This window comes from Drosophila mauritiana, chromosome 2L (assembly GCF_004382145.1).
Source record: "Drosophila mauritiana strain mau12 chromosome 2L, ASM438214v1, whole genome shotgun sequence".
NCBI lineage: Eukaryota > Metazoa > Arthropoda > Insecta > Diptera > Drosophilidae > Drosophila > Drosophila mauritiana.
In genome coordinates this window covers 22,586,139-22,612,999 of record NC_046667.1, presented here as the reverse complement: position 1 = coordinate 22,612,999, position 26,861 = coordinate 22,586,139, and the positions used below count along the sequence as shown (strand labels likewise).

The window sequence follows — 26,861 nt, the reverse complement described above, 5'->3', positions numbered from 1 at the left end:
TTACTATTTATAAGCTTTATTTAAATAATAATAACGTTGAGGCAATGCAAAACAAGAATTTTTCGCATGGTGCCAATTGATAAAAAATAATATAGATTTAAAGTCAACGAACTTCTAAGGTAAAGGGCATATTTTGTCAAATTTACAATACATGAGCATACGTGTGCACACATACAGTTGTATGCTATCACTGTATGCGTAGAAAAGAGCTGTTTGCTGTAGCGCTCTCCGCTCTTTCTCTCTCGAACAAAAACTCAAGAGAGCCTGGAGCCACCTCTAGAGCCACGGCCAAAAAATCGCGTGCCAAAAATTTGTATGGCCGTTACGCATCTTGTTATTCTAGTGTCTTTGCCACAACACTAGAAACAATTGTCATAAACACACATTACTTGGAAAAAATATTTGTACAGTCGCGAAGCGACTTCACACATAATACACACAAGGATAGAACATAGATACTTGTATTTTAAGCTTGCAGCGAAATATACTTATAGGTAATATGTAAATCATAAGCTGAATGTCAATCTGAATAAACGCCAACCTGGACATATTGGAGTTTAAACTTTTTGGTACGGAATATTTGAGCGTAGGTCTTAGGACTATTAGTTCCACTCAACAAAAATGCTTACGAAATCACACCACCCTAACACGACGAGCTTATGCTGACTACCTGGTGTCTTAACATCGGATGCATATCCTTCCAAGTTCCAGAACAAGGGTGCCAATATGCCTAAGTTACAACCATAATTATGCACAGGTTCGCAATTGGCTGACATCACCACTTGTTGAAATAATTCGCACACATATAGTTTATTTAATTTCATGTTGCCATTTTCATAAAAATGGGACAAGTTACAGTACGCCCTTCTGAATGAATAATTTTGTTGTCTTTTGTCTAACCAGATAAGCGCTACGAGAGAGTATTAATTACTCTGGCTCTGCCTGAGTCCACCGAAAAGCAACCGACAGGGGCCAACCCTGCCAGAAGCAGAAAACTATGACTTCAAAATATGCTAATTACCCAGGGTTCTGAACAGCTGGATATCCACTGTCTTTATCTTACTTTACTTCTAATATGGTGTCATATGGTGTCAGAGAGGTTTCTTTTAGATTCATGATGTGTGCTCATGGAGGAGCACAATTTCTTTCTTTCTTTCCAACCAAGTTGCAAAATTTGTGCCGAGAGAAAGAAATTTGGCGACGTATCCTTACGAAAGTAAGCACAGCATATGTACATCGTGCCAACTGGCTGTGTAGTTGGTTCTCTGGGAAATTATTCTTGTTTGATCTTGATGTTTATTGCCGGAAGACGTCACAAGGATTATTCAAGGGCGCAGACAACACCGCATACCTTTTAATCAAGTGTTGCACCCAGGGAATTAAATTTTGCGTGCAAGAACGATGTGGAATTAATTATTTATTCAGGGAAGAAATAATATAATGGTGATCTTCGATATTGGTAGATATCGGCAGATATTGAATGCTCATTTCCCGAATGAAAGCAATTTGTTAAAACTTACGTTCCCCACCTACACGTTTCAAACTGTGTATGGTAATCTACAGATTAGTTGACCCCATTCAATGTAATGAAATAAAGGTCAATGTTATTTTTGGTATATTCCAATTGGCTTTTCAGTCGGCTTATGTTTACAAACTTATTTAAAAAAGCAAATAGTAATGCAAATGTAAGCTCTTAGCATGATAGTTGTTATTTGCAGAACTTTATTGAAGCGGGTTCCATGCTTAAAGCAGTAATTTACTTTGAATAATTTTGTCTCTGGTTTATTATTTCGACTTAAATTTGGAGCATAAAGTGATTTTTAAACCAAATGCAAATAAAAATTTAATAAAGCTTGACGATAACGCAAGCATTAACTGAATATGCTGCCATCCCAGTGTACACTGACACTGTGTAAATAAAAGCTTTTAATGCGCGAGTTTTCCTCATTAGCTAAAAGACGGCGCTTAAATTCGACTGGAAAGTAAATATATAAGCAGGCCGATGGCAATACAGCCAAGAGGTAGAAAGCGACATAGTAACTCTTGTTTACTAAACGGGATGTGTTTATGCTTTAAGTGCAGCTCAGAGATTTCTTTGCGAAGCTTCATGTTGTTAAGCTCCGAATGTTCAAGAAGTTCTTTGTATACAATTAGTTCTTCTTCCTTTTCTACGTTGGGGTTATTAATGGCTGCAATGTCCTCGTTCCAAACACCCTCTGTGCTGTCGCGATTATCAATTAGCTCTAACGTCTCACGCGGTGAACTGTTTTCCTGCAAGTTTTTTGTAAAATTGTGATCTACATCTTTCTCAAGCTGCTTCTTTAATAGCTCAATTTGTGCTTGCAGGAAGTGTATTTCACTTGTTAAATGAGCTGTTTTCTTCTTGTACGTATCACATTCCTCTTGTAACATATCAATAGCCTGCTCCGTCGGTAATGCATTTGGAATATTAAGATTTTCCTCAACGTCTACAAGCTTTTTTTTACTTTCCACATTAAGGGCTGACAATTTCGATGCAGCCGAATCCTCTAAAATTGTATGTGGTGTTGATGAATGGTTTTTAAATTGATCCACGATTTCGGAGGTATTTCTGCTAACGAACTCTGTTGGAACTGAATCGTTTGCCATATCCTCCTCCTTAACTTTGCATTCAAAGGCTTCATCGTCACCATTGAAAATAGCTTTAAGCACTGAAGAGCCTTCTTCTCCCTTGCCAAGATCAGAGTTCTTTAGCAATCTTAAAACGTTTGATTTATAATTGCCCTCTTCTAAATCGGGATTACTTAGTTTTAGCTTCTAGAATTAAATGGGAATATATTAATATATAATAGCATTAACACTGCTATAAGCATTACCTTTTCTTTTGACAACACAGACAACACATTTTTAGTTGGTGACGCAGTTAAAATATCGTCGTCAGAACTTTCATTATCATCTTTTTCATTTAGCGCTCTATTTTCAGCATGGTCATAATCGTCAAGATTTATTGTATCTAAGTTTTTCAAGACAATCGGCTCCTTCAAATGTTCAGTATCAGGCTCGGATAAATCGTGATGGATTCGCGAGGCCTGCAGACGAAGCTCCTTTAGCTCGAGCTCCTGCGTCGTTAGCTTTCCATTTAGCACCTCCAAGCTGCGTGATTCTTGTTCTTTAGCCTCTTGTTCTTGGCGCACTGACTCCTTCTTGAATTCCATGTACTCCTGCTGAAGTTCCTCTAACCGGGCATTGAAGTCAGTCAGCGTCTGCTTTAGTGTTAGAACTTGAGCGCGAAGTATGCCGCACTCGTTTTCAGAAGTGGCGTAGGCCATCTCCATTTTAGAGAGCATTTGCATAGCATCGCAGCGTTCCTGATAGACCTTACGCAGGGCCTCTTTGGCAGTCAACTGGTACGTTGTTTTGTCCTCAAGAAGCTTTACAATCTATTGAAGACAATGAGAGGAATATTAAAAAAATTTGCAATTTTACCAGAATATACTCAAAATGTTTTGTAGACCAAATTTTAATATTCAAAGGAACAACTGACCATTAACTAGGAATAAGGTCCTCTTCGCGGTTTTTAAACCCATTTATAAGGGTATGTTAATTTTCTTTCACAAAGCTAAAGGGTTAAATTTGCGAGCTATAGCATATTTCCTGTATTCGGTACCTTTTTGTCGGCTTAGTTTTAAGGTAAGAGAGAACAAGCATTGCCAATCGTCTTTGTTATTTTCACACACAAGTTTGAAATCGCATATTCGTTGTTCTCAATTTTCTTGCCTATCCGTATTCTTACCGTTCTGTATGAGTTATTCGCTTTTGAGCCCTAGAGCACATATCTTTTAATTCTGTAATTTAAAAAGTGTGAGGTGGGAAACGGCTTTTGGTATCAAATAAGAGTGCCTTATTTTGTATAAAAATATAAGCAATGACCTGTTCGTACCAAATGTGAGGATTTTTTTTTTCTGTTACATAAAAACTGAGAAAACAAATCACTCCACTGGAACCAATCGGTGGCAAGGAGCACCAAAATATAATTTCAACACATTAAAAATTCACCTAATACAAATGATTTTAATTGATGCGAATTCAAATAATATTGGAACAAAATGAAACTCAACAACCATTATATACTGTTGTGTTTTAAAGGCAAAACCACAAGATATAATTTGATGGGACCAAATTAAATTGATTGATTCAGATTTGTTTAAATTTTATGCATTCAACATTTTGTTTATAAGAGTTCGTCCAATGCTTTTTTCTTGACCGGTTTGGGAAACAGATTTAATAAATATTTTCATATTAAAATCTTGAATTTAAAAGGAAAACACAAGTGTGAAAATATGATTTTTTAGAGATGCCTGCATAACGGAAAGGTGTGTACGTTTTTATGAAAAAAATTTTCTATTTGTTTGCGTGACAGCTTTTTGCGGACATATTTATATATATTTGAAGGACAAATTGGACGTGGTAAAAATGATTTTTGCTACCGATATTAAAATGAACAAAGACTAAACAAAGAGACTATAATTATTCTGGTATCTTTGGTCTAAATATTGTCCAAAAGTGGAAAATGTGGCAACGTTTTGAAACAAGATTGCACAGCGAAGTCTTTACTAGAATCTTCATGCTTTATACAAGTATTCTTGCTTTTCTAGTTCCCAGGATCCGACATAGTCAAAGTGATTTAGCAAGGGATCCCGATCATGCGTATAATGAATAAAATTGTAAACAATAAACAAAGGCTTCATTTTTCGAATCGGCCCCATTAGCGACCTGTTGAGCAGATTAGATTTACATACCTCGTTTCGCAGTGCATTCTCTGGAATGTTCTTTTCCATCATTTGCAGTTTCTTTTCCAGAAGGCTTATCTTGTGAAGCAATTGGTCTTCAGTGATCATGCTTTGCCAACACATCGCAGAGTTCTTTCTGGTGGTATCAAGGACGCCTTGCAAGCTGCTTAATTTAGCTTTCAGAGATTTTTCCCTCTGTGCAGCCTCTTGGAGGAACGAGCTTAGGCGCTGCACTTCATCAAAGCTGATTCGGTTAGGCACCGTCATCATCTGCTCTGCCTCAATTGAAATGGCCTCTTGTCCATTGGGTAGAAAGAGGGCGACACGGGCTAGGATACAGCCGTGTACCTCCTGACGTGAATTCTCAATTACCTCAACGCCGAACTTCACAATATCCCCATAATGTAGTTCCGCTGGATCACTACCCAACTTGTTGTCGTTAATAAAGGTACCGTTGCTGGATTTTGTGTCTTTGACCCAGAATTTACCGTCTGGAGTGTACCACAAAATCGCATGGTTTCTTGACAATACTTTACAGTCAAATATAGCGTTACCCTCACACGCCTTGCTTTTAGCTATAAGGCGGCCCACCTTGCAATCCTGGTTGGGCTGCAACAATATAGATCTTGTTTCAAACTTATGCGACTTAGCTTCACAATGGAGTACGATTTTTGCTGTACCATTACATGCCGTTGGGGCAGACTCCAATCCTATGTCTAGATCAACGCTAGAAGTTGGGGGCACAGAAGAGACCTGTAAAGTGCCGCACTCCGATGCCACCTCCCTTTGTAAAGAACTATTGTTTAGTACCCCTAGTGGGCTAAACAGACTGCAGGCAGTAGTAACTCGAACTCCAACCCCGGTGTTATTTGCATTCAGCACAGAGTTCATGGCCATATTTATAGCATGCTGGGAAGCTTCAGCCGGACGTCGGTCAGTACATACTGTGTTGGAATCACAAAGATCCATATTATTATTTTCCTGATTCTCAATTGACGTCTCGTTGTTACTATCAGCCATTATATGAAAGAATTTGTCCTGCTCCAAAGTTTTGTCAGTTTCCATGTTTAAAGCGTAATGCGCCTCCTCTGGCTTCACAGTAAGTTCTTGTGCCTCCCCGGATGGATACCTGGTCGTCTGAGGTAATTCTGTGACCGTGCCGGTTGTACCTCTTCTGTTTAGTGCTGTTGATCCGACTGCTCCTGATGCTGGCGTCGGCGATAATGAACTTGGCGTCTGGTCTTCATCAACATTATTTTTTAACCACTCATTGCACACCAAGACCATTACTTTACATCCAAACAAACCTTTGGCGATATGAGAACAAAAGCTTATTAACAAGTTATTGGTAATACCCGAGTTGCTGCTGTTTGACAAATCCGACTGGCCGAAACATTGACAATGAATTCAAATTTTCAAGGCCTGCTTCAATCTAATGTACCTATAAAACTTGTCTATTTCGGATGAAAATTTGAAAAAGTTTTCAACCATATAAGATATAAATATGTAAATGCATACATAAATGTATAGAGAAGAAGTATGAATTCTCATTCGATACAAAGATATGTACGTTCAATAGCAATTTTTTCAAGAATTATTGTAAACAAAAAACTATGCCGTTAGTTAGCAATTTACGAGTTAAGGATGTGCCAAGTAATTAAGACAACTTAAACAAAAACTTAAGAATTTTTGGAACTGTTGGAAAGTAAACACTTTCTTTATTAAAAATAAATTATATATTATTGGGGGACCGCTTAAGTTCAAGAACATTGAATTCGCAATAATATAATGATAATTTGATATTGCGCAACGTTTCAAACTATCAATTACAGTGGGTGCTTGGCTTACCTTGGAATTTTGTAATATTCCTGTTTTAATTGTTGCAACTCGAATTTGCCTTCTTCCCGTGTTGTTTTTAATTTTCTTAAACTTTGAACAATCGTTGTACAAAAACAAACTCCTGGTTTGACGGTAAATTTCTGTGCATACTTAAAAAATTTCCGTCAAAATAGCGACAATCAACTAGTGACGAAAACGGAACAGTGAAAAAAAGCACTAAGGGTATTTATTATTGTATATATAAGGGAATGTGTCTTCATATACCAGTTTATATGTTGACATGGAACGATAGAACCCTTCTGCAATTTCATTTCCAATAAAAACAAACAAATAATCTTCTAAAATTATTATAATAAAAAATGAGATTTAGCAATTTTAAAATGTTTTAGAGCAAGGTATATGCCTAAGAACAAAATTTTGGTATTTGTATAACCGTTACACGTAGATCAAATTGGTATGCTAGATAAGTTAAGAGTATGTTTGTAGTTGGCATACAAATGTTTTTACGAACCTTAAAGGACAGTATAGTCGTGATCGTAAACACAATTCGATCAGGTCCGATCTGTCTGTCTGGAAGGCTGTGATCTCGCAAAGTAAAAGAAAGAGTTGAAAGAAACATCGGCGATGTATCGCGATACATCGATGTTTTTAATAAATCGGAAACATCAAAATGTTCAAGCATCGATAATCGATGTTTCTGTTTTACCCATCGCTACTTTGCAGAGAATGATCTTGCTAAGCTAATCGGCCAATGGCGAGACAGCCAAATGTATTAAATGCGGCAAAACATAGCAAACAAGTTCGAATAATACTAACTTGTCTTGCCACGTAAAGAGGATAAATCCTAATAAACAGTCAGTGAATTGCCACAAAGGCAACAGCCGTCAATTGTGTCATATATTGGGAAAATTATGAAATGTCGAACCGAAAACTACTACATTGGTTCAGACATGCGCTGAATCGGATTTCGAATTGCACAACGCTGTTTTGGCCACTGAAAGTTCATCGACGAAACAAATTTTCTGAAAATTTTCAAACTCAATATGCACAGCAATTGAGGAATGGGGAGTTTTAGGAAATGTCACTGCTATGATAACAGATAACGCCAAAAATATGATAAGGTCATGTGAGATTTTGCAAATAATACCCTGCTTTGCGCATTCAATTAATTTGACAGTCCAGGATTGTTTGGTATCCGAGAACATGAAACCACCCATTTCTGAAAAGTGTAAGCGCATTGTTTCGTTGTTCAACAGTAGCACATTTGCGTATGCAGTATTTAGAGAGGCTAAGGATTGCAAACGCCCATATGGTTCGAAACAAGAGTGTCCATCCTGTTGGAATAGTGCCTTTTAAATGGTAAACAGGGTTAATGCCGCTAACATCGAATGAAATATCCATTTTGAAGGGTTTGAAGGCAATACTTTCACCCTTGGAGCATGCAACGGTATTCCCTTCGAGAACGTCAGTGACAGTGATTCCGGTTAATTGTGTTATTTTACACAATATGTCAGCCATGAAAACTACGCTCCAGAATAAGTTGGGTCGAGATGTCTGTTATGACATACTTTCAACGGGTCAATAAAAGATTGGTCCCTTATAAAAACCGTACAGTGACACGAATGATAAGACCCTCGCTTTAAAAAGGAAGGATTTTGGAATTATTATTTCTTACAAGGAGTTGAATTGTTAGAGGAGGAACTGTCGCTTATCAATGCTCCAACAAAATCGTCTACATCTTCAAGCCCGCCAATACCAGAATCCAGAGCAGAGTGAAGCCTGTACAAAACCCTTTCCAATAGAAGGTACAAGAAGTCAAAATACAGATAGTAACCCACTTACTAATCCAATTTCAGCTTTCAACAGATATCAAATGACACTGCATTCAGTCAATGCGATTTGAAATACAAGGCACGACTTGTGAGCGAAAAGGGAAGCGAAGCTTTATATGATCTTATTTTTAAACAAAAACAAGAGAAAATGCTGTGGTCGAGTTCCGCGACTATCAGATACCCATTACTCAGCTAGTGTGAATGCGAACGCGAAATTTCATAATTTTTCTGAGATATTGATGAAAAAAGAAAAAGAGTATACAAATTGTTTAAAATTGTGGGCCGGTTTTGCGGCATTAGCTCATCATAAATTTTTGTTATTATTTTTATCGCTCTTATACATTGCTCTGTGCAGCAATAGATTTTGCATTCCCCCTTATGCTATGTTCCTCTCTCTCAATAGAGATCTGTTTTAATCTTTATACTGTAGAACTTGCCCATTTTCCTTCCGTTACAAATTAAGTTGATCGCACCGGTACTGCTGTGATACACTTTAACTTTTAATCGGTTCGGTACGGGCACTGCTGCCGTTCGTTATACCCTTCATCCCTGTGTTGCAAAATATATTTAAATAAAACTGAAATATTAATTTAAACATTAACTCTACCGTGTTTATAAATTGCCACACCATTTTTCAAAGTCAAAGAAAAAGCTCATTGCCTAAACAGATATAAATTTAAGTGACTAATAAAATTATGAAAAAATATCGAAAAATGCCTAGCAATTCCAAAGCACTTGCTTGAGTGACTCGATTTGCGGTGCAATTCATGGCTAGTTGGATTTCTGCCAACGCATCTTGCCATGATCGCTGACTCGTTTCCACAGCAGTAAGCATAGTTTAAGAGTGCCTATCACCCTTTCAGCCTTCCCATTTGCTCTGCTGGCACCTGTCGCTATTAAGTGCAGCTCAATCCTGTTTGTTGAACAAAACTCACGGAAATTGTTGCTGGCAAAACTTCTGCCGCTATACTACAACAGGAAACTCCAAAGAAAGACATACTTGACTTTATAGCTTTAATACAATTTTCCGAATCAAATTTAGAGTATGATACAAGTGAACAAGCTTAGTAAACGCATCTATCTGAACTATGATATATTCCATTAGATCGTTCTTTCCACTAAGCTTCCCACTTATATCGACGGTATGCCACGGTATGTCAATCTTGGGAATTGGGTGCATTTCAATTTGTATTTTGCCTGATGAAGGTTTGGACAATTTGCATGTCATGCAATTTTTCACAAATTTGACCAAATGGTCATATCCTGAAACCAATATTTCTCGTAGACCTTGTCTAAATGCATTACAGCTTCGTGTACATGATTTATACCGGGCCACCTAACGCTTTAGGGATTACTGGTAGGCAATGAGTCTTGACATTACGCTGTATTTTGCGATACAGTAATCCAGTTCGGACCTCATATGTCTTATCAATATTTGCCTCCGTGTCGTCATTCAATTGAGCCAAGATTCTGTTTATGCCCTCATCTCGTTGCTGTTCGGCTAATAGCCGAATAATAATTATCTGTTATTGTCGCCAGATCACCACGAACTTTATCTACTTTGCTTATGGCACTTGAAACTGTGGGAATCGGATTTCGTGATAAAAAATCCACGTGAGCCATTTGGCTACCCCTGCGATATTCTACACTAAAGTCATATGCCTGTAAGTACGCCCACCTGCGGTGTACTCCTGTGGTCAGCTCGGCCTTCGACGACTAGTTTTCAACGAATTGCAATCAGTATACACAAAAAATGTTCTACCGTGCAAATAATGTCTAAAATGTCTTACTGCATTATAGACAGCTAGCGTCTCTAACTCATACGAGGGATATTTGGCTTCTGATGTTGACGTGCATTTGCTATAATATTCGACTACTCTATTTTTCCCTTCTATTTTATGCATGAGCATAGCGCTGTAGCCATCTGCACTGGCATCAGTATGCAATTCAATTGGAAGCTCAGGAATATGGTCAATACAGGGTCACATGTAAGCACTTTGATAATATTCTGCCGTATCTTCTCGTGTTCCTCCTTCCAAACAAAAGCATTTAGCTCAGAGTTTAACTGATACAGTGGCTTCATTTTCTCTGACAATCGTGGAACAAATTATCTGAAATACGATGCCAGACCTATAAACTGCCTTAACTGCATTGCCGAGGTTGGCTGAGATAAAACAGAAAGAGCTTTTATCTTACGAGAATTTGATTTAATTTCTCCAACCTTGATGTAGAATCCTAGGTACTCTATACCTGTACAAAGAAAATAAAATTTTTTTATATTGAACGAGAGCCATGCCTCTGATAACGCTTTTAGCACTGTATTCAACCTCTCCCTCCTTTATAGTCGCAACTACCAGCACATCGTCTATGTAAGCAGGCTAAGAAAAATAGACGACGCATTCTTAGACCAAATGGAATGGCCAGAAATTCGTACTGACCCTCTGTAGTCACAAATGCTGTTCTTTCTATAGAATCTGGATGAATCGGTATTTGGCCATGCCTAAAATGGAAAAATATTTACCACCCGCCAAACGATCTTTTTGATCCGAAATCAGTGGCAATGGAAACTTATCAGTATTCGTATTTAAGTTTAGCTCACGAAAATCTATACACAACCTGTCACTACCGTCCTTCTTTTTGATAACATTGGACTTGCAAATGGAGAACTGCTGGGACGAATTACATTAGATTCAAGCATTTGTACTATCTTTTCTCTAACTATCAGCATCTCATCTACGCTGAGTCGATATAGGCGCCTTTGAACAGTTTTATTCTTATCAATTAAACGAATTTCCAATGCACCTGTGGTTACACACTTATTTGGTATCCCAGTTACGAAACTATCGGTATACTTTTCCAATATATTTCTTAATTTACATTTATCATTATCACTTAATTCTGTATTGGTGTCGAAAAGTATTTCAAACTGTTCTCAGGTGCATTATTTTGAACAGCATAAATAACTTTGGATTTGTAAATACTAAATTTATCAGATTCAATCAATACACCGAAACCAAGCTTTAATATGTCTTGGCCAATCATTATGTTGTGCTTTAAATAGTTATCCACTACAACATGAAACAACACTTCTAAATTAAATTGAGACATTTGGTCTGTTGATAGTATTTGCAAGTGGCTCTTAACTAAATTGTCACCAATTCCTCTTAAAATAACTAGATTATTTATTCTCTTGCCAGCCAGAATGGAAAGGGCTCACCCAATTCAGAAGAATAATTCACTTGGCTCACATAATTTGCACACGTCAACTTATTTTTCGATATTTGTTGTTGCCTTTGGGACATACAGACGCCACATGTCCCATTTAGTCTCATTTAAAACATTTTATGTTCGAACGATCTTTTAACCCAGGCGCGTTGCGGTAGCTTCTTCTTTGTGTGTTTGATGTACATTCCTTTCGAGCACGGCAATCGGCGAATTTGTGGCCAACTTTCCCACAAAAATGGCACTTAGTCTGCGACTACATTTTTAACTTCTTCTTTTCTGGGTCAGAATCATCTTCGTTGTTACGTTTCTTAAAGGCGTAAGCTTGCAGCTGTTGCTGAAGCTCATTGCGCGTAGCCACATTAGTCGTAAACAACCAACCCAACAAATTATTATCTATTTGTGCCATGTGAGCCAACGCTACCGATACCGCTATCTCCTCCAAATCCTTGGCCTTCCACTTAGACAGCAACAAGGTGACAATGCGACTTCCATACTGGGCAAAGCTCTCTCCAGGTTTTGGACGTCCGTTCAAAACGTTCATGACTTAAACTGCGGCCATGTGATGCCAGCGAAGCATATCTGCTACAGCCATTGCGATGCACTGCCTTCTAACGCTTTGCTCAACGCTATTACGAGCGCACTGCCTACAAGCGCATTATCTGTAAAGATTAAATCCACTGTGGTGCACCATGCAGATGGATCCGCTCCAGCGCTGTCAGCGCAGCATTTTGGCAGTGTGACGTGCAAAGACTTTTCATCTACCGCCGATGCTCTCGGTGCGTGCATGGTTTTTATTATTTCCATGAGGTTGCGGTTTTGTGTCAACGCAATCATATACTGATCCGATCTCTTTTGGCGAAGGCGATCCCACTTCTGATGTCGATAATAGGGGAGTCTCATCCATTTTGTTTATTAGCTTTGTACTTTTGGTGCGGCAGCACAGAAAGTTCCAATCAACTCAACTCAAGCTTCACTGAAGGGACTTTCTTACTTTTCCCTTCTTCCTCATGTTCTCTATTATCTAAAGAATTCGCAACAACAATCTGCGAAGGCTTACACGCGCATACGGCCGTGCACCTGCAGTAGCCAATAAATGCAAGATCTGCATCTGGAGCGCTTCCGTGGGAGCAACGATGGCAGAGCCAGCAACGGAGTTGGCCCTGACGCTGGCAGAAGCAGCGACGGTGCTACGGGGTATAAATACCACCCAAATTTGTACTTTAAATTTAGTTCCGATTTTTGTGAAAATAAAGACCAACCACCGGTCCGAACTACCTTCTTGTGAAAATAAACAAACGTTTATTTTAACTGGCGCCCAACGTTAAAAGGGTCCTGCCGCGGAAAAAATCCTTCGAAGTAACAAAAATCCAGTAAGTGCACCCCATGGGCTGCCCCGGTTCGCGAACGATAAAAACAACAAAAACAAACAAATACAACAAATCTGTAAGAGCACCCAATTGGCTGCCAAGATCACCGTGGGACGGATCCTGCAAAAAAAGGACTCACTTACATCGGCCTGAAGGCTATCGCTGCAGACGACTGGACGGGAGTGATACGAAGGTATCCCAGAAGACCCCAGGAGCAAAAAGGAAGAATACCAAATAACCGGTTCAGTACTGTAAGTTAAGCAAGTTAAGAGATAAGAGAAAATACAACTGAAAAACATACAAAATCTATACGAAAAGTGAAAATATAAATTTTTTAACATACAAAAATCTATAGGAGAAATAATCTAAAAATATAAAACAAAAAGTAAAGGAAATAATATTTGTAAAACACACAAAAATTTATATGAAAAATACTCTAAAATTTAAAATTTTCTAAAAAAAAAATTTAAGGAAAAATGTTTGAAACATACAAAATCTATATGAGATAAAATTTAAAAAAAAAAAAAATATTTGAAAAACATTCAAAATCTATACGAGAAATACTTTAATAATATAAAATATAAAATTTTCTAACAAAAATTAAAAACATACAAAATCTTTACGAGAAAATACCGAAAAAAATGTCTGAAGACATACAAAACCTATACGAGAAACACTTTGAGAAAATATTAAGAAAAAATATTTTATAAATAATCATGGCAAACCCATACAATCTAATTAGACCTGCCCTACTTAATAATAACACAGGCCCCGAAGTAAACCAAGCCCTTAACGTAGCCAATATGCAGGGACAAATTCAGGAAATAGTAGAGATAATTTTGAACCAAAAATTAAACTCAGACACTGCACCACTACTTGATCAAGCAGTCCATATCAATAATGTTAATATGAGTGAATTAGAACGAGTTCCAGATATAGTAAAGTGTTTAAGGGAATTTTCTGGCCAAGCAGGAGAGCGTACAGAGAATATTAAAAATATATTCATCATTAGCAGGATCACCCAAATATTACGGAATTCTTAATGTTATCAGGAACAAAATTGTAGGCAACGCAGACTCAGTCCTATAGTCTTACAACACCGCACTAAATTGGACAGCTATCTCAAAACGTTTGACAGCACACTACGCGGATAAACGCGATGTGACCTCACTAGAATTCCAAATGACCTCGCTGGTGCAAGGAAATCAAAGTACATATTTCTACCAGCAAGTTTATACCCACCTATCTCTTATTTTGGACAAAATTACCTGCATGGAAATGGGAAAAGAATCAATGGATCTTTTTGCCAAATCCTACAGAGACAAGGCACTTGACACCTTCGTCAAAGGCCTGAACGGCGACTTGCCCAGACTGTTGGGAACCAAAGAGCCCGCAGATCTCCCATCAGCACTTCAGCTATGCGAGAAATTGGAAAACCAAAAATTTAGAACCAATTACGCAAATAATAGCCAAACCCATTTAAGAAAATTCGAAGGCCCTGGTAGAGGACCACTTTTACCAAGAAAACCCGTACAACAATTCTCAAACGCAGGTCGACAACCATTCATTCCACACTTGGCTTATGTTCTACAGACCCCTAGAATAACTCATTATGTACCACAGCAACAATATGGAGGGAATTATCAACAACACTATGGCAACCTACCAACACAGCCACCAAGATCATCGGCCCCAAAGCCACAACCTAGGCCAGAGCCTATGGACATAGATAGAAGTATGCAGACAAAACAAGTTAACTACATGAACAGACCCAGATTTGGACAGCAAGAAAAGAGACCATCACCACAAGGACTAAACGGACTGCCAGACAAAAAACAGAGAAATTTTCATATAGACACCGCTAGCGAACAAACTACAGAGTACAACGACGCACCAACAGGAACTGATGAAGCAACACTCAATGAATACTATTCAGAAATCTCAGATTTCGAGCAGGATACAGACGTGGCAGAACATTCTGAATTACATTACAGCCCTCTTCGTTACCCTACTTCCAATCTAAAGCAGGTAAGGTGGAGAGATGATCAACATTCTGATAGACACCGGATCCAACAAAAATTACATCCAACCCAGATTAGCTAAGAAACCAATTAAAAACAACCAACCCTTTTTCGTTAACTCTGTGGTCGGAAAAGTTCTTATAACACACCATACAATCGCCAATCCTTTTGACCTAAATTTTGTATACTACCCTCACTAAAAACCTTCGATGCCATTATCGGAAACGATACACTGCGCTAAGTAAAAGCCAAAATTAATATGCAAAGGGATACAGAATAAAAAAATAATTAAAGTAAAACAGAACACCCCACGCGAAGTCAACAAATTAGATACTCAAGTAGAACACGCTTCAGAAACTCAAAAGAAACATTTGAGAACTATTTGGGGACCTGGACGAAAAACTGACATACACAACAAGAGTAGAAGCCACTATAAGGAGTACAAACGAGAGCCCAATATACTCAAGACACTACCCGTACCCAGAGGCTCTTAGACCAGAAGTAGAAAAACAAATACAAAAGCTGCTCGCAAACAACATAATTAGACCCTCACGATCTCCATACAATTCCCCAATATGGATTGTCCCAAAAAAAAAATGGACGCATCAGGACAGAGAAAACACAGAATGGTAATTGACTATAGGAAATGAAACATGGTTACAATTCCAGACAGATACCCCATACCGGACATTAACAACGTACTTGCACAGCTAGGACAGAATAAGTTTTACTCAGTCATTGACCTCAAAAGCGGCTTTCACCAAATCCCACTAAGAAAATCCGATATTGAAAAAACGGCATTCTCAGTTAACCAGGGTAAATACGAGTTTACCAGACTACCGTTTGGACTCAAAAATTAGGAATAGGAATTAGGTGTTTCGTATACATCGAAGACATCATCATCTTTAGCAAAATTGAGGAAAACCATCTAAAAGACATCAAGATAATATTTAATATTCTAGAAGATGCAAATATGCGAATCCAGCTTGACAAATGCGAATTCTTTAAAAAAGAAGTGAAATTCTTAGGGTTTTTAGTGGCCGATACTGGAATAAAAAAGGACTCTCAGGGTTTTACCGTCGCTTTATCAAAGATTATGCGAAACTCGCAAAGCCCCTTACAGCCCTTTTCAAAAAATGCCTCAAACAGAACACTAATCTTCCTGGACGAAAACGCTGGGGAAGCATTCAATAAACTTAAAAAAAACTCTAGCTTCCGAAGAAGTCATGCTGGCTTATCCAGATTATAGTAAAGAATTCCAATTGACCACCGATGCCTCCGATTATGCCATAGGAGCCGTATTAGCTCAGGAGGACAAACCAATAATGTTTATTTCTAGAACCTTAAGTAAGGCAGAAGAAAGTTACTCACCGAACAAAAAAGATATGCTGGCCATAATTTGGGCAGTACAAACTTTTCGAAATTTTTTGTATGTATATCCAACCAAAATAAAGATATTCACAGATCACGAGTCTCTCACACACCCAACCAATACAAAAAGCCGTAACGATCAAATGAAAAGGTGGAAAGCACAAACCTGGCAAGGCAAACGTGGTTGCCGATGCATTGAGTAGACCTTCCATTGCAAACGAATGGAGAACTAAATGCTATGACAGAAACCGTGCACAGTAGTTTCAGCTCTCCCGAAAAACTAATACCCATGGCAGAAGAACCAATAAATGTTTTTAAAAATCAAATACTGCTATCTTTAGGAAATATATCTTACAAATTTGAAATGGTTTTTCCAACATATCACAGACACACTATTACAGAACCAATATTTAATTCAGACAATTTGATGCAAATTCTAAAAGAAAGACTCAATCCGTCCGTCATAAATGGAATCTACACCGAAGAGGAAACCTTAGGGAAACTACAAGAAATTTATCCACTTTTTAATAATTACAAAACCAGATTCTCTAATAAAATAGTTACAGACCTGACCGACGAAAATGACCAAGAAAACGCAATTATATCGGAACACAGGATAGCACACCGCAATAGCAGCGAAAACAAACAGCAGCTGTTAAAAAAAGTATATTTTCCACAAATGAGGGCTAAAATCACAAAAATAACAAAGGACCTGCAAAGAACAAAAATACGAAAGACACACAAATAAGATAGAGCTACAAAGCACACTTATACCACAATACCCAGGGCAAATTATTCATGTCGACTTTTATCTCACATGTAAAAAAGTAGTAAAGCGATAGATAAATTTTCTAAATTCGTACAAGCTAATAGTCAATTCACGAGCAACCCAAGACATAAAACAACCCCTGAAAGAAATATTAATAAACTTCGGTATTCCTGAAGTAGTGGTAATAGATAACGAAAAGTCCCTTGATTCAGGTCCCATAATGCGGATGCTGCAAGACCAGTTCAATATAAAGGTCTATTAAGCACCACCCAACAACAGCTCAGCCAACGGTCAGATCGAACGCTTTCATTCAACTCTTTCAGAAATTATTAGATGCCAAAAAGCCTAGAAACTATACAGTTCATTAAACAACCTTATAGAGAGATCAGTTGTCACATATAATTATTCAATACACTCAACCACAAACAGGAAACTGGTCGATTTATTCTTTGGCCGAAAAGTATCTCTGGTCCCTAAACTTCTACAGACAGAAAGACAGAAAATTACGGACAAAATCAAGCTCACGCACGAAAAAGATCTAGCTCACCATAATAAAAGTAGGAATCGGATAAAAAATTACTATCCTGGACAAGAAATATTCGTACAAAACAATAAAAGATTAGGAACCAAATTGTCACCCAGATACAAAAAAGAAATTGTCAAGGAAAACAGAAACAGCAGAAATAGGGAGAATAATTTATAAAAAACTAATTCGAAATTAAACACTGTCACTTACAGAGCCCTTCTGACTGTGTGCGCTGCGGACGTACAAATAACGGACTACACTAATTCTTATTGTTTATTGAAAAGGTGCTCCAAGTGTGGAACACTGACAACCATAATGGGAAGATCCTAATCTTCACCCAAACTCAGCGAATTGAGAGCAAAGGCTGAAAGAGTAAACGCGAAATAAAAAGTCTTGAGCCGCGTGTCCGAACACGAAGAAGTTTTATTTGAAATTGAAACTAATACACATAAAAATGCCAGCTTCATGCGGCTGCTTATTTACTAATATATATACATACATACAGTTCATGTGTATGTATGTATGTTCTCATACAAAATTACATATGCACATGTGGGCATTGCTTATATTCAACAGCCTTCCTCAATGCCAACATGTTTACAAAAATTAAAACAAATTTAACATTTTCATAAACCCATTATGCTTTCCCTTTGAAAGATTCTTTGTCATAATGTCTGCTATCATCTCATTCGTAGAAGTGTACCCTAACACAACGTGACCCTCTTTCATGACTTATCTAATGAAATGATATCGAATGTCGATGTGCTTCGTCCTAGAGTGATGAACCGGGTTCTTCGCTAAGTGCTGCGCACTCAGGTTGTCGCCATGCATAACCGTCGGTGTCTTCAGATCACCGCATCCGATCTCCACTATTAACCTTCGTAAAGCTTTAGCTTCCTTGCAAGCCGTGGTCAGAGTCATATACTCGGCTTCAGTACTGCTCAACGCCACGCTCTGCTGCTTCTCGGACCTCCATGATACTGGTCCGCCAGACAGGAAAAACACATACCCTGTGTATGACTTTCGGTCCAAACGGTCGCCTCCCCAATCTGCATCCACAAAGCCGGTAAATGCCTGACCGCACTTTTGATAATGCAGCTTGACGTCCACAGTTGACGCCAAGTACCGGAGGATGTGCTTCACAGCCACCATGTGCTCAGAATGCGGGTCCTGGTTCCTCTGAGCCAACTTCGCCACCGAATGTAGTATGTCTGGTCTGGTAGTAAGCCCAAGCCACATTAGCTCACCAATTGTAGACCTTCTGGCACTGCTCACCCGAGCACACCACTTGATGCCCTGCATCCAAAGGTGTCGTCGCTGGTCAACAGTTTTCGCTGCCATATGCCCGCAATAGTTCCTTGATATATTGCGAATGGCCCAAAGTGATTTCTCCAAGGTCGCCATCTCGTTGCACCTCCATGCCTAAGAACAAATGCAGTGGACCCTTGTCCGTGCACTTGAAAGACTCTGAAATCTTGGCTTTCAGATCCTCCATATCTTCTCTTGACTGGCACGCTAGAATTAAATCATCAACATATACTAAGATGAGCATCAGATTACCTTGACCACTTTGCTGATAAAGACATGGTTCATGATTACAGGCCTTAAATCCCAAGTCTTTTAGAACACCGTCGAGCTTGGAGTTCCACTCTCTGCCTGACTGCTTCAAGCCGTATATTGCCTTCCTCAGCAATAACACCTGGTCGGGATTACCAGCATCTGGGGCTTGCTTACCCTTGGGGCTGCTTCATGTACACAGTATCCTTTAGCTCGCTATTTAAGTACGCCGTGCATACGTCCATGTGATGCAAGTACAATTGTTTCTCTGCTGCCAATGCCAAAATGAGCCTCACACTCTCGAGCCTGCACACGGGTGAAAAAGTTTTGAAGTAGTCCACTCCGAACTTCTGCGAACACCCCTTTGCTACTAGTCGTGCCTTGAAGCGCTCAATCCTACCAGAGACGTCTCGTTTCAGGGAATACACCCACTTGCAAGCCACACACAGGCGATTTCTTGGTTAATCAGCCAGCTTCCATGTCTCATTTGCAAGTAGCGCCTTGTACTACAGGCCCATTGCCTCTTCCCACTTTGCAGAATACTGCGAATTGATGGCCACCTCATAGGACTTGGGAATTTCGACGTCGCTAGCCATCAACACGCCAAGTACATTGTATTGCTTCTTCGGGCGCCCTGGTCTGCCCGACCGAACAATCTTTGGCCGTCCAGGCCCCACATGTACTTCAGCTTCTTCTGCCTCAGCTGCACTCTCATAGTCGTCGCTGCTGCCCACGGGTTCTGTATCGTCACCTTCCCGTGCATTCGAATCACTCTGCGGCTCCGGGTCATCAGTTGCGGGAAACTGGAACTCAATGGTATTTCCATGATTTAACAAACTACCAGACTCATCAAAAAGGACATCTCGCTTCTCGATCACACACCTCTTCTCTTTGTCAAACAGACGGTACCCCTTAGCCGCTATTGAATATCCAATCGTACGATATTCCTTTCCTTTGGATTCGAATTTGCCTTTATGGACTCCTTTGTCCAATGCCGCTGCTATGGCACCAAAAAAAAGTGGCTCACTGCTGGTATTTTTCCGGTCCACTCTTCCATAGGGGTTTTGCTTTGTAATGCTCTGCTCGTTGATCGGTTCCTCAGATACACCGCAGTGTTTATCGCCTCAGCCCATAGCCATCACCTCAGCACCTAGCCATTTCTACTAGCGTGCGGTTGGCTCGTTCTGCAACTCCATTTTGTTGGGGAGTGTGTGGAACAGTCAGCTGTCTAGCGATCCCATGTGCCTTTAAATAGTCATCAAAAACATTATTGACGAACTCACCACCATTATCGCTCCGGATACATTTTATCTTTCTACCTGTTTGTCGCTCGACCAGTTTCTTAAACTCGACAAACTTAGTGAAGACCTCGTCCTTCTTCCGCAAGAAATATACAAAAATCCGCCTGGACTTGTCGTCTATGAAAGTGAGAAAGTACTTTGATCCAGCAAGTGACGGTGTGCTAAATGTTCCGCACACGTCTGAATGGATCATATCCAACAGCTCCTCAGCTCTGCTCCTCGTTGTCTTCGGAAATGGTTGCACATGGATTTTTGCCAGCATGCAAGTCTTGCATACTGCGTCTGGTTTGAAAACGACCTTTTCAACACCGTACACCATCTTCTTCCTCACCATCTCCTGTAGGCTGCTTGTATTCAAATGGCCATACCTTTTATGCCATAGTGAACCATCAGCATCAACGGCCGCAAAACAATTGTTATGTTTCCCTTGAAACATATACAAATTACCAGCTCTCATTACACGCAGTATTCGCTCGCCTTCCTGAATGACGTTAGCGTAATGTGGTCCAAAATTGACAAAACATTTATACTGAGCTGCACGGCTGACTGACATAAAGTTGCCGTTCAAATCTGGGACGAAGAGTACGTTATTCAATACCAGCGTACATAAATCAGTCTTAAGCTTCACTGTTCCTATGCCCTTTGCTAGTAGGAATCCATTTCCAGCAAGACTAATTTTTTCAGTGTGCTCTTCAAACTCAGTAAAAACACTTCTGTCACAGCACATGTGACTGGTAGCCCCGCTATCGAGACACCACTGTGTTTTGCCAAAACCACCACCATACAGCGCATTTAACATGTAAAAAAGTAGTCCTCACAGCAATAGATAAATTTTCTAAATTCGCACAAGCTAAAATAGTCAATTCACGAGCAACCCAAGACATAAAACAACCCCTGAAAGAAATATTAATAAACTTCGGTATTCCTGAAGTAGTGGTAATAGATAACGAAAAGTCCCTTGATTCAGGTCCCATAATGCGGATGCTGCAAGACCAGTTCAATATAAAGGTCTATTAAGCACCACCCAACAACAGCTCAGCCAACGGTCAGATCGAACGCTTTCATTCAACTCTTTCAGAAATTATTAGATGCCAAAAAGCCTAGAAACTATACAGTTCATTAAACAACCTTATAGAGAGATCAGTTGTCACATATAATTATTCAATACACTCAACCACAAACAGGAAACTGGTCGATTTATTCTTTGGCCGAAAAGTATCTCTGGTCCCTAAACTTCTACAGACAGAAAGACAGAAAATTACGGACAAAATCAAGCTCACGCACGAAAAAGATCTAGCTCACCATAATAAAAGTAGGAATCGGATAAAAAATTACTATCCTGGACAAGAAATATTCGTACAAAACAATAAAAGATTAGGAACCAAATTGTCACCCAGATACAAAAAAGAAATTGTCAAGGAAAACAGAAACAGCAGAAATAGGGAGAATAATTTATAAAAAACTAATTCGAAATTAAACACTGTCACTTACAGAGCCCTTCTGACTGTGTGCGCTGCGGACGTACAAATAACGGACTACACTAATTCTTATTGTTTATTGAAAAGGTGCTCCAAGTGTGGAACACTGACAACCATAATGGGAAGATCCTAATCTTCACCCAAACTCAGCGAATTGAGAGCAAAGGCTGAAAGAGTAAACGCGAAATAAAAAGTCTTGAGCCGCGTGTCCGAACACGAAGAAGTTTTATTTGAAATTGAAACTAATACACATAAAAATGCCAGCTTCATGCGGCTGCTTATTTACTAATATATATACATACATACAGTTCATGTGTATGTATGTATGTTCTCATACAAAATTACATATGCACATGTGGGCATTGCTTATATTCAACAGCCTTCCTCAATGCCAACATGTTTACAAAAATTAAAACAAATTTAACATTTTCATAAACCCATTATGCTTTCCCTTTGAAAGATTCTTTGTCATAATGTCTGCTATCATCTCATTCGTAGAAGTGTACCCTAACACAACGTGACCCTCTTTCATGACTTATCTAATGAAATGATATCGAATGTCGATGTGCTTCGTCCTAGAGTGATGAACCGGGTTCTTCGCTAAGTGCTGCGCACTCAGGTTGTCGCCATGCATAACCGTCGGTGTCTTCAGATCACCGCATCCGATCTCCACTATTAACCTTCGTAAAGCTTTAGCTTCCTTGCAAGCCGTGGTCAGAGTCATATACTCGGCTTCAGTACTGCTCAACGCCACGCTCTGCTGCTTCTCGGACCTCCATGATACTGGTCCGCCAGACAGGAAAAACACATACCCTGTGTATGACTTTCGGTCCAAACGGTCGCCTCCCCAATCTGCATCCACAAAGCCGGTAAATGCCTGACCGCACTTTTGATAATGCAGCTTGACGTCCACAGTTGACGCCAAGTACCGGAGGATGTGCTTCACAGCCACCATGTGCTCAGAATGCGGGTCCTGGTTCCTCTGAGCCAACTTCGCCACCGAATGTAGTATGTCTGGTCTGGTAGTAAGCCCAAGCCACATTAGCTCACCAATTGTAGACCTTCTGGCACTGCTCACCCGAGCACACCACTTGATGCCCTGCATCCAAAGGTGTCGTCGCTGGTCAACAGTTTTCGCTGCCATATGCCCGCAATAGTTCCTTGATATATTGCGAATGGCCCAAAGTGATTTCTCCAAGGTCGCCATCTCGTTGCACCTCCATGCCTAAGAACAAATGCAGTGGACCCTTGTCCGTGCACTCGAAAGACTCTGAAATCTTGGCTTTCAGATCCTCCATATCTTCTCTTGACTGGCACGCTAGAATTAAATCATCAACATATACTAAGATGAGCATCAGATTACCTTGACCACTTTGCTGATAAAGACATGGTTCATGATTACAGGCCTTAAATCCCATGTCTTTTAGAACACCGTCGAGCTTGGAGTTCCACTCTCTGCCTGACTGCTTCAAGCCGTATATTGCCTTCCTCAGCAATAACACCTGGTCGGGATTACCAGCATCTGTGTACCCTTGGGGCTGCTTCATGTACACAGTATCCTTTAGCTCGCTATTTAAGTACGCCGTGCATACGTCCATGTGATGCAAGTACAATTGCATCTCTGCTGCCAATGCCAAAATGAGCCTCACACTCTCGAGCCTGCACACGGGTGAAAAAGTTTTGAAGTAGTCCACTCCGAACTTCTGCGAACACCCCTTTGCTACTAGTCGTGCCTTGAAGCGCTCAATCCTACCAGAGACGTCTCGTTTCAGGGAATACACCCACTTGCAAGCCACACACCAGCGATTTCTTGGTTAATCAGCCAGCTTCCATGTCTCATTTGCAAGTAGCGCCTTGTACTACAGGCCCATTGCCTCTTCCCACTTTGCAGAATACTGCGAATTGATGGCCTCCTCATAGGACTTGGGAATTTCGACGTCGCTAGCCATCAACACGCCAAGTACATTGTATTGCTTCTTCGGGCGCCCTGGTCTGCCCGACCGAACAATCCTTGGCCGTCCAGGCCCCACATGTACTTCAGCTTCTTCTGCCTCAGCTGCACTCTCATAGTCGTCGCTGCTGCCCACGGGTTCTGTATCGTCACCTTCCCGTGCATTCGAATCACTCTGCGGCTCCGGGTCATCAGTTGCGGGAAACTGGAACTCAATGGTATTTCCATGATTTAACAAACTACCAGACTCATCAAAAAGGACATCTCGCTTCTCGATCACACACCGCTTCTCTTTGTCAAACAGACGGTACCCCTTAGCCGCTATTGAATATCCAATCGTACGATATTCCTTTCCTTTGGATTCGAATTTGCCTTTATGGACTCCTTTGTCCAATGCCACTGCTATGGCACCAAAAACCCTCAAGTGGCTCACTGCTGGTATTTTTCCGGTCCACTCTTCCATATGGGTTTTGCTTTGTAATGCTCTGCTCGTTGATCGGTTCCTCAGATACACCGCAGTGTTTATCGCCTCAGCCCATAGCCATCACCTCAGCACCTAGCCATTTCTACTAGCGTGCGGTTGGCTCGTTCTGCAACTCCATTTTGTTGGGGAGTGTGTGGAACAGTCAGCTGTCTAGCGATCCCATGTGCCTTTAAATAGTCATCAAAAACATTATTGACGAACTCACCACCATTATCGCTCCGGATACATTTTATCTTTCTACCTGTTTGTTGAAAGTGAGAAAGTACTTTGATCCAGCAAGTGACGGTGTGCTAAATGTTCCGCACACGTCTGAATGGATCATATCCAACAGCTCCTCAGCTCTGCTCCTCGTTGTCTTCGGAAATGGTTTGCCAGCATGCAAGTCTTGCATACTGCGTCTGGTTTGAAAACGACCTTTTCAACACCGTACACCATCTTCTTCCTCACCATCTCCTGTAGGCTGCTTGTATTCAAATGGCCATACCTTTTATGCCATAGTGAACCATCAGCATCAACGGCCGCAAAACAATTGTTATGTTTCCCTTGAAACATATACAAATTACCAGCTCTCATTACACGCAGTATTCGCTCGCCTTCCTGAATGACGTTAGCGTAATTTGGTCCAAAATTGACAAAACATTTATACTGAGCTGCACGGCTGACTGACATAAAGTTGCCGTTCAAATCTGGGACGAAGAGTACGTTATTCAATACCAGAGTACATAAATCAGTCTTAAGCTTCACTGTTCCTATGCCCTTTGCTAGTAGGAATCCATTTCCAGCAAGACTAATTTTTTCAGTGTGCTCTTCAAACTCAGTAAAAACACTTCTGTCACAGCACATGTGACTGGTAGCCCCGCTATCGAGACACCACTGTGTTTTGCCAAAACCACCACCATACAGCGCATTTAACAAGCAGCATTGTTTTTGTGTCGCGCTCTCTTTGTTTACTTTCTCGCGACGACAGTTCGCTTTAAAATGCCCACGCTCTCCACAGTTATAACAAACTACGTCTTTTCTCTTCTTTGCGCTCGGCCGAGCTTCTCTCGCCGGCGCCTGTGGCTTATGTACTGCAGTAAATGCCTTTGCGCTCTCCGTTTGTTTTTCTCTCTGCTGCTCCGCTCCTCCCCTTCTCGTGTCTTCCTCGATCAGCTTTATACATAGAGCATCGAAATACGGCAGCTCGTCGCGCGTCTCAATGGCGACAACGAAATTCTCGAAACTCTCTGGAAGGCTCGACAGCAAAACAACACTGCGCAATTCCTCGGTGATACCAATTTCCACCGCATCAAGGGCATCAAAGATTTCCTTAAATTCTTTAATATGTGACGATATACTCTGCCCTTCCAACAAACGTTTGCTCAGCCACTTCTTATACAGCATGACCGTTCGTAACGGCCCTTTCGGCTGGTGGACATCCTGTAAAACTTTCCATGCCTCAGCCGCAGTGAGACACCCTTTTGTATAACCAAGTTGCAAAGACTTCACACTCAAGATGATCGTGGCCAATGCTTTCTCATCTTGGGATTGCCAAGCACCTCCAGTATCAACCTCAGGTTTCACGGACTCTCCTGAAACCACCTTCCACAAACATGCGTGCACCAACACTGAACGCATCTGGGTGCTCCACGTTTCATAGGAGCCATCCTCCAGCTTATCGATCTGATACAGGTTACTCATTCCGGCAATCTTGAGTAGACTCCAAAATCTAACTCCTGAGTTTCACTACACGTTTCTCCTTTAGGCAGCTCCTAGGGCGCTGGGCCCATAACCTATTGTTTATTGAATAATGCCAGCTTAATGCGGCTGCTTATTTACTAATATATATACATACATACAGTTCATGTGTATGTATGTATGTTCTCATACAAAATTACATATGCACATGTGGGCATTGCTTATATTCAACATTTCTGACATTGTGACACTGACTACAGGACTAGCCAAGGTTCAAACAGGGATCTTTCGATTAATCCATATTATTGACATAGAGGAATATGAAAAAACAATTGATATAATAAACCAATTGATATAAAAACTTACGACCCAATCCCCTACCCTTCTTAATAGAGGAAGTCAGGATTTCTAAAAACCTAATAAATCAATTTAATAAACAGCCTAAAATATGAAGGAGACGCTCAAAGGGATACTAGAACCACATTAATGTTTCAAATTCAAATGCTTAAAAAAGAAGAGCAAAAAAAAACACGACCGTTCGCTTTGAAAGCTAATAGACGATTTCGAAGTTAAAAGAATATTAGATCAGAATCAATTACCTTACACAAACTTTGAGGAAGCCATGCACATAGCAGAAGTAAACATAGCAAGTAACGGACCAATGTTAATCTATATTGTAAAAATTACTGTAACC

General features: G+C 40.1%; 1 protein-coding gene and 1 long non-coding RNA gene across 3 annotated transcripts; one reads left to right on the top strand and one right to left on the bottom strand.

Moving 5' to 3' along the window:
• Positions 1-1,584: 1,584 nt before the first annotated feature.
• LOC117136694 (sarcolemmal membrane-associated protein) lies at positions 1,585-6,725 on the bottom strand. Of its 2 annotated transcripts, none has more exons than XM_033297714.1 (4): positions 6,618-6,725; positions 4,779-6,076; positions 2,856-3,419; positions 1,585-2,796 (listed from the first exon to the last, which is right to left on the bottom strand). In XM_033297714.1, the coding sequence occupies exons 2-4, from the start codon at positions 6,054-6,056 to the stop codon at positions 1,966-1,968; spliced, it is 2,673 nt and encodes an 890-aa protein (XP_033153605.1). In that variant the 5' UTR covers positions 6,057-6,076; positions 6,618-6,725; the 3' UTR covers positions 1,585-1,965. The 2 variants fall into 2 exon arrangements, with proteins under 2 accessions (XP_033153605.1, XP_033153613.1); XM_033297722.1 differs by having other exon boundaries at positions 1,585-2,793.
• Positions 6,726-7,310: 585 nt separating this feature from the next.
• On the top strand, positions 7,311-9,041 carry LOC117136709. The gene is made up of 2 exons (XR_004459112.1): positions 7,311-8,413; positions 8,465-9,041. It is a non-coding gene; the product is annotated as an uncharacterized LOC117136709 (long non-coding RNA).
• Positions 9,042-26,861: the final 17,820 nt, after the last annotated feature.

Coding starts and splice junctions, on each gene's coding strand:
- LOC117136694 (XM_033297714.1), bottom strand. CDS start 6,056: ATGGTCTTGGTGTGCAATGAGTGGTTAAAAAATAATGTTGATGAAGAC. Junction 3,420..4,778: donor AGAATGCACTGCGAAACGAG/GTATGTAAATCT, acceptor TGTCTTCAATAG/ATTGTAAAGCTTCTTGAGGA. Junction 2,797..2,855: donor CTGTGTTGTCAAAAGAAAAG/GTAATGCTTATA, acceptor ATTTAATTCTAG/AAGCTAAAACTAAGTAATCC.